Source organism: Podarcis muralis, chromosome 2 (genome assembly GCF_964188315.1).
Source record: "Podarcis muralis chromosome 2, rPodMur119.hap1.1, whole genome shotgun sequence".
Classification (NCBI taxonomy): Eukaryota; Metazoa; Chordata; class Lepidosauria; order Squamata; family Lacertidae; genus Podarcis; species Podarcis muralis.
In genome coordinates this window covers 704,243-716,875 of record NC_135656.1, presented here as the reverse complement: position 1 = coordinate 716,875, position 12,633 = coordinate 704,243, and the positions used below count along the sequence as shown (strand labels likewise).

At 44.0% G+C, this 12,633-nt stretch overlaps 1 protein-coding gene across 1 annotated transcript in view; it reads right to left on the bottom strand.

Moving 5' to 3' along the window:
* Nucleotides 1-12,633, bottom strand: part of GMIP (GEM interacting protein) — an 80,954-nt gene that overhangs the window by 32,829 nt on the left and 35,492 nt on the right. The window contains exons 10-11 of the mRNA XM_028721151.2: nt 11,436-11,573; nt 3,414-3,604 (exon numbers count right to left, since the gene is read on the bottom strand). Coding sequence (XP_028576984.2) covers nt 3,414-3,604; nt 11,436-11,573 — 329 coding nt within the window. The remainder of the gene's footprint in view (nt 1-3,413; nt 3,605-11,435; nt 11,574-12,633) is intronic.

Here is a 12,633-nt window from a genome sequence, read left to right as displayed (position 1 = left end):
GATTTCCGAGGAGCTTCTCCCTCCAGACTAGAGGGAATGCGCCATTGCCGATGGCGCCGCCTCCGGAAGTCTTGTTCCATACTCAGTGCCTGGTGTAGAAGCAGCTCTTGTCTCATAAGTTATTGTCCTGGGCCAGGGCGTAGCTAGCTGCTAGGGTGCCCGGTGCAGCGTGCGCGTCCTGGGGGTGGGGCACACTGCATGGACCCTCTCCGCTGTCTCCCCCTCAGCTGTAGGAAGAGGCGGTGGGCAGACGCAAGCCCCACGCTGCCGTTTCAGGCAGCGCTGAGCCTGCAGGCGCTCAAGCCACCACGTCATTCCCAGGAGAGACGTGTGGCTCAAACACACTACAGGCCCTGCGGTAAGTGCCAGTCCCCGTGGTGTGGCACCCAGTGCCAGTCGCGTTTCATTATGTTTATTGACTGAACTAAAAAGTTTTTAAAAAGTTTTAACTAACATTTTTGTCATTTTGTCACACACACACCCCACTGATGACACCCGGGGCGGTTCACACACCCCTTCCTCTGCCACTGCCCTGGGCTATGACCACCCTAAATGAAGAAAGGTACCTACACAATCACTAACCATTACAAAAGCTGGCTCTGGATCATGCATCACCTTCAACAAATGAAATGGATTCTCCTACAACCTGTGCCTATTTTATCAAGCAGTCTTTGACATCACCATTTCCCAGACAGTGGACCACTATGGGCCTCAGTCCACTTTCAGGTAGGTCTCCCTTTCAGCTCAGCGCCTCTTCCCTTGATGTCCCCTTGGGGTTGGATGGGTGCCAGCACCAGTGACTCCCCCCATACTGAGCAAAGGTGGCTGGGAGGTAGAGAAGAGAAGGAAGGTTTCCTTCCTATGAGAGGAAAAGGCCAGAGGAAGGAGGGCTGAAGGAAATTAGAATAAGAGATAAAAAGTTAATTTTAAAAATAACAACAGCAACAATAACTTGGGAATAAAAATGACATTTATAGGAGGAATAAGTGAACATAATAGAAGCAGGGAGAAGGGATGAAAAACACTAGTAGTTCATCAGAGATAAGAAGTGTGAAAGGAGAAGAAATCACAGAGAGGGTAGGGAAAACATTAAAAAACAAAACTTCTCCACTTAAAACCCCTGTGACTGAGTCACCTTGCCTCCAGGGCTAATATCTGTACTTAGCTTGAGGAAAACTGAAGAATGAAACTCCTTGCCATGATAAAATTGCTCTGGCCAAGAATCTAGCAATTTCTAAAAAGTGCTATCAGCAGAAAATGCTGTCAGCAATTGTCAGCTGATTATGCTGAACTCTGCCTCCATCTGCCACCACTTTAGGACGCCACGCCCACCTACCCCCCCACCCACCAATTTATGATGAGGGACAGCCATCGCTTTCAGCCCTGCCAAGTAGGCCTCTGGGGCAGAAAGTTTCAAAACTCTTGCTTAACATGTTTCAATTCACTCTGCTGGCCTGACTTGCCTCAGGGTTCTGGGCTCTGGCTAGGGACAAAATGATTTTAAAAATGGCCAGGGGTGGCCTTTGCAAAGGAGAATCTGCTGAATCTGTTTTCCTCATAACATGTAGTTTTGCTCTCAGGCTCTTTGAAAGGTCAATGGCAAATCTATGTTGAAGCAACTTAATTTCTTTGCTTGGACATTTTATCTTAATTTAAATTTATTTATCCCCTCTCCAACCCCCAACACCCAGCAAATTCAGAGATGGCTGGAAAATAAAAATAATGCAATAGATAAAATAGGATGTATTGTAGTAAGATTTTCCCCATAGTACTAACTATATGACATAGTATTGACCTTGCGCCACTAGTAAAGATTTGGCAGTCTTCCTCATGCACCTTTGGCATATCCTGAACCTGTGGGCATCTTTCTGCATCTTGTGCTCCCATGGATAGTTGTTTTTTTTTAGCCCCAAAGGAATTTTGTTTTGTACACATGTGTAGGTGTGACATCCAAAGCCTGCGGCATTATAGAACATAGAATCATAGAGTTGGAATAGACCACAAGGGCCATCGAGTCCAACCCCCTGCCAAGCAGGAAACACCATCAGAGCACTCCTGACATATGGTTGTCAAACCTCTGCTTAAAGACCTCCAAAGAAGGAGACTCCACCACACTCCTTGGCAGCAAATTCCACTGTCGAACAGCTCTTACTGTCAGGAAGTTCTTCCTAATGTTTAGGTGGAATCTTCTTTCTTGTAGTTTGGATCCATTGCTCCGTGTCCGCTTCTCTGGAGCAGCAAAAAACAACCTTTCTCCCTCCTCTATATGACATCCTTTTATATATTTGTACATGGCTATCATATCACCCCTTAACCTCCTCTTCTCCAGGCTAAACATAAAAATACTTTACATTTCTCCCTGTTAAAGTTCATCTTGTTTGTTTTGGCCCAGTTCTCTAATCCAGTGTTTCCCAACCTTTTTTGGGCAAAGGCACACTTGTTTGATGAAAAAAATCTCGAGGCACACCACCATTACAGCCCCGTGACGTCAGCGCGCATGGGCCCAGCTGAGGCGGCGGCGGCTGTTGTGGTGGTGGCGGCGATAGCAGGCGGAGGAGGGGGCGGCGGCGGGGCCGAGGTGGCCGGTGGCGGCGGGTGGAGCAGGAGGGCGGCCGAGGCCGGTGAGGGAGTAGGGTTGCCCGGGGCTTGAGGAGCCGTCGCCGGGAGTTGCTGCTGCTGTTGTTGCTGCTGCTGCCCGGACATGCCGGTCTCCTCCTCGTCCGCTGTCTCGCGCTCCTCCCTTTTGCGCGCGCTGCCCCGCCGCCGCCCCATTGGCCGGGTCCTGTCAGCTGATCCTGTGTTATTTCCTGTGTGTGTGTGTGAGGGGAGAATGGAGAGAGAAACCTCGGCACCACCACCGCGGAGCCGCCCCCGGCTCGACGCGGATCCTCGCCGCCGCCGCCCCGCCTCTCGCCGCCCGACTCGCCCGCCTCCCTCCCACGGCACACCAGGCAACGTCTCGCGGCACACTAGTGTGCCGCGGAACACCGGTTGGGAAACACTGCTCTAATCTGTCAAGGTCGTTTTGAAGTGTGATCCTGTCCTCTGGGGTGTTAGCCACCCCTCCCAGTTTGGTGTCATCTGCAAATTTGATCAGGATGCCCTTGAGTCCATCATCCAAGTCGTTGATAAAGATGTTGAATAAGACCGGGCCCAAGACAGAACCCTGTGGCACCCCACTAGTCACTCTTCTCCAGGATGAAGAGGAACCCTTTGGGTTCGGTCAGTCAGCCATTTACAAATCCACTGAGTGGTAGCATAGTCAAGACCGCATTTTACCAGCTTCTTTACAAGAATATCATGGGGCACCTTGTCGAATGCCTTGCTGAAATCAAGGTAGGCTACATCCACTGCATTCCCTTCAATTACATTGCTTGAGGTGTGGAGGAGGAGTAAGAAATGTGCTTCCTTACCTCTGCCCTGAGGATATAAACTCCTCAAATTTGTACACCTCCACCGGAAGCTCGTTTTTCTGCAGGTTCTGAATGAACTCCAGGTACTTTGCCCCAACCTTGTAGGGCTTGCAGATCTCAGTCAAGTTCTGGTATCCTGCAGGGATTCGCTCTGCCTGGGCTTTCTGGAACATGAACATCCTCAAGGTGACCTTAGGAAAACAAAATATGACAATATGACCATAAATGACTTTTCATCATTTGGAAGTTCAGAACTGAGATTTGTCCTAAATTCTCCTAAACAGTTAATTGATTAATAACTATTTTAAAAAGAACCCTAAATCTAGATATTATAGTTTTCATAAAAATGAAATTTAAATGTAATGTAAAGTTAGCTGAAAACTGCAGTCCTGGAGAAGGACCAAAGACACCTTTCTATTGGCTGCCACAATTATGGCATCACTTCTCTTGTTCCACACCTCCTGCTGATGAAGTTTATAGCTATTCCGTGCTGGTTTCACTCTTTTTTTTTTTTGCTTGAAAGCTCTGCTGTCAGCTGTTAGGGCTCAAAATCAGATTCCTACAACAAGCAAGATGAATGATATTAGAGGGAAGGAAGATGTGGGCTCTGTTCCTCAGCTGCTGTGTGTTTGTCTCCTGCTTTTCTTGTTCACCTGCTTTTACTTTGTTTTTCATCTGGTGGAAGCTTGCACAAGGTGTCCGCACATGTCATTTACATTCCTCCCTTTCTCTCACCTCACTTCAGCTACTCAGTGGTGTTTTGAAGCTGCCAGGCTGCCATGGCTGTTCCTCCTCCCCACCAGCAAGCTTCTTCTGAGTCATTGGTGTTGCTGGGAAGGTGTTGCTGTTTCCTTGTGCCTACAGATGCTCTCCAACAGCCACAGGCAGGCCAGGACCAGCCAAGGGCAGTGAGGCCTCCTGAAGACATGCACCCTCAGGAAGTACCCCATGACACCAATCCTTGAGGCTGGCCCCATCTATGATGACGGTTATCACACACACATCATGAATAAGTGGAAGGAGGTTGAATCCATCCACCATCTCCATATCCCCATAACTCCTAGGCAGCCCAACTTCTGTCCACATCTCTTTTGAACGCCCAGGTTTTCCCCTTGCAACTTCGGAGATGGTCCAGACACCATATAGCACAGCTTCCATGGTCTCTCTTTCCACTTCAGTCTAGTTCTTTCCCTGGATGCTGCTTTCTGTCTTCTGTTCTCCACCCCCCCCAAGCGAGCCCCCAAAGTCCTCCCCTCTAAAGTCTTCCTCATCTTGGGGCTTGGCTGCGGCAACTAGCAAAAGGAGACTAAAGGAGACTGAAACCCAAATAGAACAAGCTGCAAAATGTATCGAGAATTGCTGGAGAAAGGGAACAGTGAAAATCATATCAGCCAACAGGAGGTGTTTTCAATCTATTCTGTTGCTAGGCTCACTTTAAACTAAATGTTCTTGAAAACAATAGCAAGCAATGGTAATGATTCTTGTTCCTCCACCGACTGTGTAGTAATAGAATGCAATTCAGACTGATGCTGAAATCGGACAGTTGGGACTTCCGGAGGCGCCATCGGTAATGGCGGTTTCCCTCTAGACTGGAGGGAGAAGCTCCGCGGAAGCTGGGTTTTCCCGCTACGGCGAAGCGGGGACCCTCTTGAAAATCACAGGCGGGAGAAGCCTGTGACCGTGGGACTCGGCGGGCACCTAAAGCGCCCCCCCAACCTGCAAGGGAATCCCGAGAGGGGCTCCGGAGCGGAACGGGGGCTGGCGCGGTGTTGAGAGTTGATCGCTACTTCCGTGGAGTGAAGCCGCGCAGCTGTTACCGGAAAGTGCTGACCTCTTTTCCTGTGACAATTCGGCTATTAAACAACAACCCGTGAGTAGGGCAAGTTTTAAAGATTGGAGGATAAAGAAAATTAAGACTTAATTTGGCACTGAAGCAGGAAGGTGTAAACAGGAAGTCCACCTTCCAGTTTGTATAAAGACTAAAGCAAAGACTGTTTAAGCTAAGACCGGGAAAGGACCATTAAAAAGACTTAAAATCCAAACGTCAAATCAAAGGAATTCCCTCCCTGAATTGAAGGAGAGGGAGGGAAGAAGTGAAAGTATTTTCTGCCTATAAAAATTTGAAGGGAGTAAGAAGAGAAGGATAAAGGGATATAAGACCACCACTCAACTCTTGGGAACGGACTGTCAAGATTAAATACAATTGTTACATTGAGAGACGCACTATTTATGGACAATGTATCTTACTGACAGCTAACTCTGCAAGGGAGATATTTTGAACTTAAAACTGTTATTTATTTTGCTGAAGGGGGGCTTTTGAGAAGTTGGTAAGATACTCTGTGGCATCCTTATTGACTGTTACTGTGTCCCCCTAGAGGCTTACTGAAAGTGCTACAACAGGTTGGGGAAATTTCCACTTCTAACCAGCCTGGGAACTTCCACTGCAAAAACAAGTCTGATCGTGGGATTGACCTTGACTTAAACAAAAGTGTTATGGATGAAAAGACAACAAGATGGGGCAAGGTCAGACAGCAACAGACTAGCGCAATACCGCAGCAACGCAGAGCATCTGCATCTGGCCCTCCTGTATCACAAGGGGAGGACTCAGCACAAACTGGGGCAAAAGGTATGACATCGGAAGAAGGATTTACTTCAGTCTTAAACAAAATTTATGAATCTTTGGACAAATTAAGCAAACAAGTTACTGAAGCGACAAATAAAATTGACCAAAATAGTACAAGTATCAACAACTTGGGGCAGAAGGTGAATTCAAATACAGAATCTATTGAAAGATTGCTGCAAGAATCTGCGTCAAATCAAATGACAGCTCAGGAAGCAAAATAAAAAGCAGTGGCTGTAGAGGAAAAGATACCACCGATATGTAAACAGCTTGGAGACCATCAGACACAGCTTGGGGCCCACCAGTCAATCTTGTCTACGATTGAACTGAAGGAGAAGCAGACCAATTTGAGGATTAGAGCGGTACCTGAACTTGAGAAAGACAGTCTAAGTGACTTTCTAACACAGGAATTTGCAAACTTTTGGAAACTGGATGATAAGCAAGACTTCAAGATAATAAGTGCTTTTAGGAAGATTTGTAGCAATTGAAATTCAAACACAAGGAGAAAAATTTATGATTGTAGGGGTATATGCACCGAACGAGGGGAAATCTGATTTTTTTAAGAAGTTGCATGAGACTTTGTTGGATTACATGGACTATAACATTATTTTGATGGGAGATATGAATGGAGTGGTATCCACAAATATAGACAAGTCACAGAAACAGGTAGTAACTAAAGATGGCAGACTACCAAAAACCTTTTTTGAACTGACTGACAATATGGACCTGATTGACTCTTGGAGAACTAGGAACCCCCTGGGTAGAGAGGGAACCTTCTTTTCTGAAGCCAAAATGACATGGACAAGAATTGACCAAATCTGGATAACTAGAGGATTGGCACCTAAGATCCGAAAAGTAGAGATCTGCCCTAAAATGTGCTCCGACCATAATGCCGTGAGAATGGAGATGAAACTAACACCAACCGGTTCCTTCAGATGGAGGATGAATGACACCTTGTTCAGATATCAAGAGGTTATCAAGAAGGCCCAAAAAACTTTGAGAGACTATTTTGAGATAAATTTGAACACAACCATTGAAAAAAGAGTAATCTGGGACGCAAGTAAAGCAGTTATGAGGGGGTTTCTGATTCAACCGAATTCAATAAAAAGGAGAGCTCAAAATGAGAAAAAAGAAAAAATCTTGGGAAAAAATAAAAGAGGGCGAAAAGAAATTGAGAGTGAAACCTAACTCACAAGAGATTCTGAGAGATATAAAGTTATATCAAGTGCAATATATGAAGATGACGAGTCAGGAAATTGAATGGAAAATTAAACAAATGAGACAAAGAACTTTTGAATCGGCTAATAAATGTGGGAAATTGTTAGCTTGGCAGATGAAAAAGAGACAAAAGCTTCAAGAAGTGGCAGAGGGATATTTCTAGATTTGTCTGGCAGGGCAAGAAGCCCAGAATAAAATTTAAAATAATAACTGCTGCAAAAGAAAGAGGTGGATTTGCCCTGCCAGACTTTAAACTTTATTATGAATCAGCAGCATTCTGTTGGTTGAAAGAATGGCTGCTTCTTGAGAACACAGACATTTTGGATTTAGAAGGTTTCAATAATGTTTTTGGGTGGCATGCATATTTGTGGTATGACAAGGTAAATGCACATAAAGCATTTAAAAACCATATTGTCAGGAAAGCATTGTTTAGTGTCTGGATAAGGTATAAAGACTTACTTGAGAACAAATCCCCAAGGTGGTTGTCACCGATGGAAGCAAAGGCTCAGAAAAAGCTCAATATGGAGGCCAAGTGGCCGAAATATTGGGAAATTTTGGAGCAAGAAGGAGACATATTGAAATTGCAGAGTTTTGAGAAATTAAAAGACAAAGTGCGAGACTGGCTTCATTATTATCAAATAAGAGAGGCCTACAATTTGGACAAAAAAATTGGCTTCCAGGTGGAAAAATCAAAATTGGAAACAGAACTGTTAGATCCCAAAACTAAGATACTTTCAAGAATGTACAACTTGCTGTTAAAATGGAACACTCAGGATGAAACGGTTAAATCTGCTATGATTAAATGGGCACAGGACTTTGGACATAACATTATTTTTGCTGACTGGGAACAGTTGTGGACCACAGGTATGAAATTTACGGCATGTAATGCCCTAAGAGAGAATATTATGAAAATGATTTACAGGTGGTACATGACACCAGTCAAGCTTGCAAAAATCTATCATTTGCCCGATAATAAATGTTGGAAATGTAAAGAAACTGAAGGTACATTCTTTCACCTTTGGTGGACGTGCCCAAAGATTAAGACTTTCTGGGAGATGATCTATAATGAAATGAAAAAGGTATTTAAATATACCTTCCTGAAGAAACCAGAGGCCTTTCTCTTGGGCATAGTCGGCCAATTGGTGCCAAAGAAGGATAGAACTTTCTTTATGTATGCAACAACAGCAGCAAGAATACTGATTGCAAAGTATTGGAAGACACAAGATCTACCCACACTGGAAGAGTGGCAGATGAAGGTGATGGACTATATGGAATTGGCAGAAATGACTGGCAGAATCCGAGACCAGGGAGAAGAGTTGGTGGAAGAAGATTGGAAGAAATTTAAAGACTACTTGCAGAAATACTGTAAAATTAATGAATGTTAAAATGATGTTGGATTGAAAATAAGTGGTATTGGCTGCTTTTCTTTTTTTTCTTTTTCCCTTTTATGTTTTCTTTTTAGTATGTTAATTACTGTTTTAATTCTTTTTATTCTGTAAACCTATGTTTTTTGTAAAACGCTAATAAATATTCTTTAAAAAAAAAGAACAAGGGTTCACGGATATCTTAGAAGGGTCCACACAAAGCTGTCCTCCATTTGCAATCTGCCTATGGTTTGCCAGTACATCAAGATCTACCCACACTGGAAGAGTGGCAGATGAAGGTGATGGACTATATGGAATTGGCAGAAATGACTGGCAGAATCCGAGACCAGGGAGAAGAGTCGGTGGAAGAAGACTGGAAGAAATTTAAAGACTATTTGCAGAAATACTGTAAAATTAATGAATGTTAAAATGATGTTGGATTGAAAATAAGTGGTATTGGTATTAAGATTAACAAGAATATGCAAATATGGATTGATAATGAATGAAAATATATAGTTATAATAGGTTAAGATATAGAGTAAAGATGGTTGAAAGAGGGTAAGGATTTGCTGAAATGTCTTTGTGAATGGGAATACAAAAAGGGGAGGTGTAAATGAGTCCAAAGATATTGAAAAATGGATATTTTTTCTTTTTAAATTTCTTTTTCAACTGTCTGCTTTTTTTTCGCATTTTGTACCCTTTTTATTCTTTTTTCTATGTGTGTTTTTTCTTAGTTTGTTAACTGTTGTTATAATTTTAGTTTGTTAATTGCTGTTATAATTTTCTCTATTTTGTAAACTTTCTCTATTTTGTAAACTCTATTTTTGTAAACTTACGTGTTCTTTTTTGTAAAATTTGAATAAATATATTTTAAAAAAAAATGAACTCGGACAGTTGGAGGTGCCTGTTGCTTTTGAAAACTGCAAAATCCAACACAGGTTTTACCTGTTGGTTAATGATGGGAGCTGTAATTAAAATTCCAAAGCTCACAGGTGTCCATAGGCAAGCTGTTGTCTCTCAGACTCTCCCCCCGCCGCCCTCAAATACACAACAGGGGCAAAGCAGTGCTGATCATCAGTGTCACAGGGTAATACTTGCAAATTTATCTAAACACGCCAAAACCATGGTACAGTGGTACCTCTGGATGCAAATGGGATCCGTTCCAGAGCCCCGTTCACATCCTGAAGCGAACGCAACCCGTGTCTGTGTGTCTGCGTGTCACGATTCGCAGCTTCTGCCCAAGCGCGTGACATCATTTTGAGCGTCTGCACATGTGCAAGCTGCGAAACCCGGAAGTAACGTGTTCCGTTACTTCTGGGTCACCGCGGAGCGCAACCTGAAGCAACTTTAACCCAAGGTATGACTGTACGTATACGTTGATGGGATGCTGTCTATGAGTGTTCTGAGGACTTCACCTAAATGCCCTGTGGTGCAATACAGATAATCAGCATTACTTTCCCCGATCATTTCTCTCAAGCCTGTGCATTTCTCCAACTGCAGCAGCTGTGCAAGTCTCTCAAAAGTATTTTCCTTTGTGTCTCTGTGTTTGACCTGCCTGGCTCTTTCGTTCCGTTACTTATGTTGTTGTTCCTCCTCCTTCCTGCTTTTTCTCTCCCTTTCCCTTCTTCAACTGCCCTTTTCCAATTCCCCTTTCCCCTTCCAACAAAGGCCCAAAGTTCTGTTCCGTCCCCTGTCTGCCTTGGCCTCTCATTGGAGAGCTGTGTCCCATCCTTCTCCAGACACTTCCAGGTGAGGACTGAGAATCCAGCTTCATGGGGGCCAATCAAAAGGGATACATAGGACTCACCTTATTTTTGTGGTGTTAAGTTGCTTTAAACTGCTTCTTAATATTGTGTTTTAACTGCTGTGACCCGCCTTGGGACCTTAGGCCGAAGGATAGGGTAATAATAATAAGCAGAATAATGTAAGATCAGCTTGCTGCATCAGACCAATGGTCCATCTTATTCAGCGTCCTGTTTAGAGCATCCCAGGGGCCAACAAGGGGCCTGTGGGAAATCTGTGGCAAGCTGGATGTGGGCACAACAACACTCTGCCCTGTCTGATTCCCAGCAAAAGGCGTTCTGAGGCAGATGACCTCTGAGAGGGGAGGGGGAACATTGCCAGTGGGCTGGTAGCCGTAGAAGCCTTGTCATCCATGGGTTTGTCTAATCCTCTTTTAAAGGCATCCGGGTTGGTGGCCAACACTCCCTCCTGTGGGAGGGAGTTCCATAGTTTAACTCTGTGCTGCGTGAACAAGGACTTTCTTTTGTCTTCCAATATTCAGCTTCATTGGATGTTGATGAGTTCTAGTGTTATGAGAGAGGGAGAAAAACTTTCTCTCTCCACTTTCTCTATGCCATGCATAATTTTATAAACTTCTGTCATGTCACCTCTTACTTGCCTTTTCTCTAAGTCAAAAAGGCCCAACTGCCACAACCTTTTCTCAAGGGGATTTGCCCTCTCCCCTTGATCATTTTATTGCCCTTTTCTGAGATTCTTCCAACAGAGCAGAACTGTACACAGTATTCCAAATGCAGTTGCACCATAGGTTTGTAAAACCATTTACGTTAAATAGTGGACAGCCAGACAAGCAGCATAGTATTTAACGGAAACTGAACTGCAGCAGAATGGAAACAGTTATGACAAATGGAAATTGCTGCCTTCTTATATCCCTAGACCTTTCTGCACTCAAGTTTCCTGCCTCTCTTAATTGGTAGGTAATTAATTGGGGTGAGGCCTCCTTGAGTCACTTCTGTCTTTGCACCTGGAGAAGAGTAGGAAAGGGCCAGGGATATTCCCTCAGCACAGATCACGACTTACCCGCCTCAGCACCTCATCTCCTTGGTACACAAGTTTGCGAATGTGGGAGATGATTCTCTCCCTGACTTTCTCCAGTTCCTGCCGGTGGATGTTAGCATCATAGACACAGCTTCGATAGACAACTTCCAGTTCCTGAACCTGTGGGCAGTGAAATAAAAACGGAGGGAAGGAATGGAAAGTGCTGACTTGGAGATGCAAGAAGGGGGTACTTACACATTTCTGAGGGTACCTGAGGAAGTGCCCTATGTGGATACCTCTACCACAAAAGCCAAATTATGCACCCAAAATAAATTTTGTAAAATTTACTTTAAAACTAAGCTGAAATCATACATGCAGTTTTAGTTTGAGGTTCATTGTCACATAGAAAAACGACGCCGTTTGTTGCAGCCTTCCTCTGATCCCTTTGTTAATTTCCTTTGGAGTTTCAAAGTCACTGGGCAAACCCCAAATTTCCTTCAATATCCACATTAGGCAATCGGCTTCTTGAGAGAGGTTACTCAGGGAGGTAGTTGATAAAAGTCTGACGAGAGCAGCCAGAAAGACATGCAATAACCTTTTGGTTACACACAAGCTGAAATCTTCAAACAAAATTAATTTATTATTATTATTATTATTATTATTATTATTATTATTTTGTTATTTGTACCCTGCCCATCTGACTGGGTTGCCCCAGCCACTCTAGGCAGCTTCCAACCAATATAAAAGCATAATAAAACACCAAACATAAAAAACTTCCCTAAACAGCTCTGCCTTCAGGTGTCTTCTAAAAGTCAGATAGTTGTTTATTTCTTTGACATCTGATGGGAGGGTGTTCCACAGGGTGGGTGCCACTACTGAGAAGGCCCTCTGCCTGGTTCCCTGCAACCTCACTTCTCGCAGTGAGGAACCAGCAGAAGACCCTCGGAGGAAGACTTCAGTGTCTGGGCTGAACAATGGGGGTGGAGATGCTCCTCCAGATATACTGGGCCAAGGCTGTTTAGGGCTTTAACACTTTGAATTGTGCTTGGAAACTCCTCTTCAGAGGAAAGGAGAAACAAAATTCTTCTGGACTGAAACTGCATTTCTTATTGTTAGAGTGACCTGTATATCTTCTGAGTTGACTTTTCCATTGAAATGTGTTACCTAGTGAATTATATAAAGTCTGCACATGTAAATAGCCACCCAGAGTAGCTGGGGAAACCCAGTCATCTATAAATTA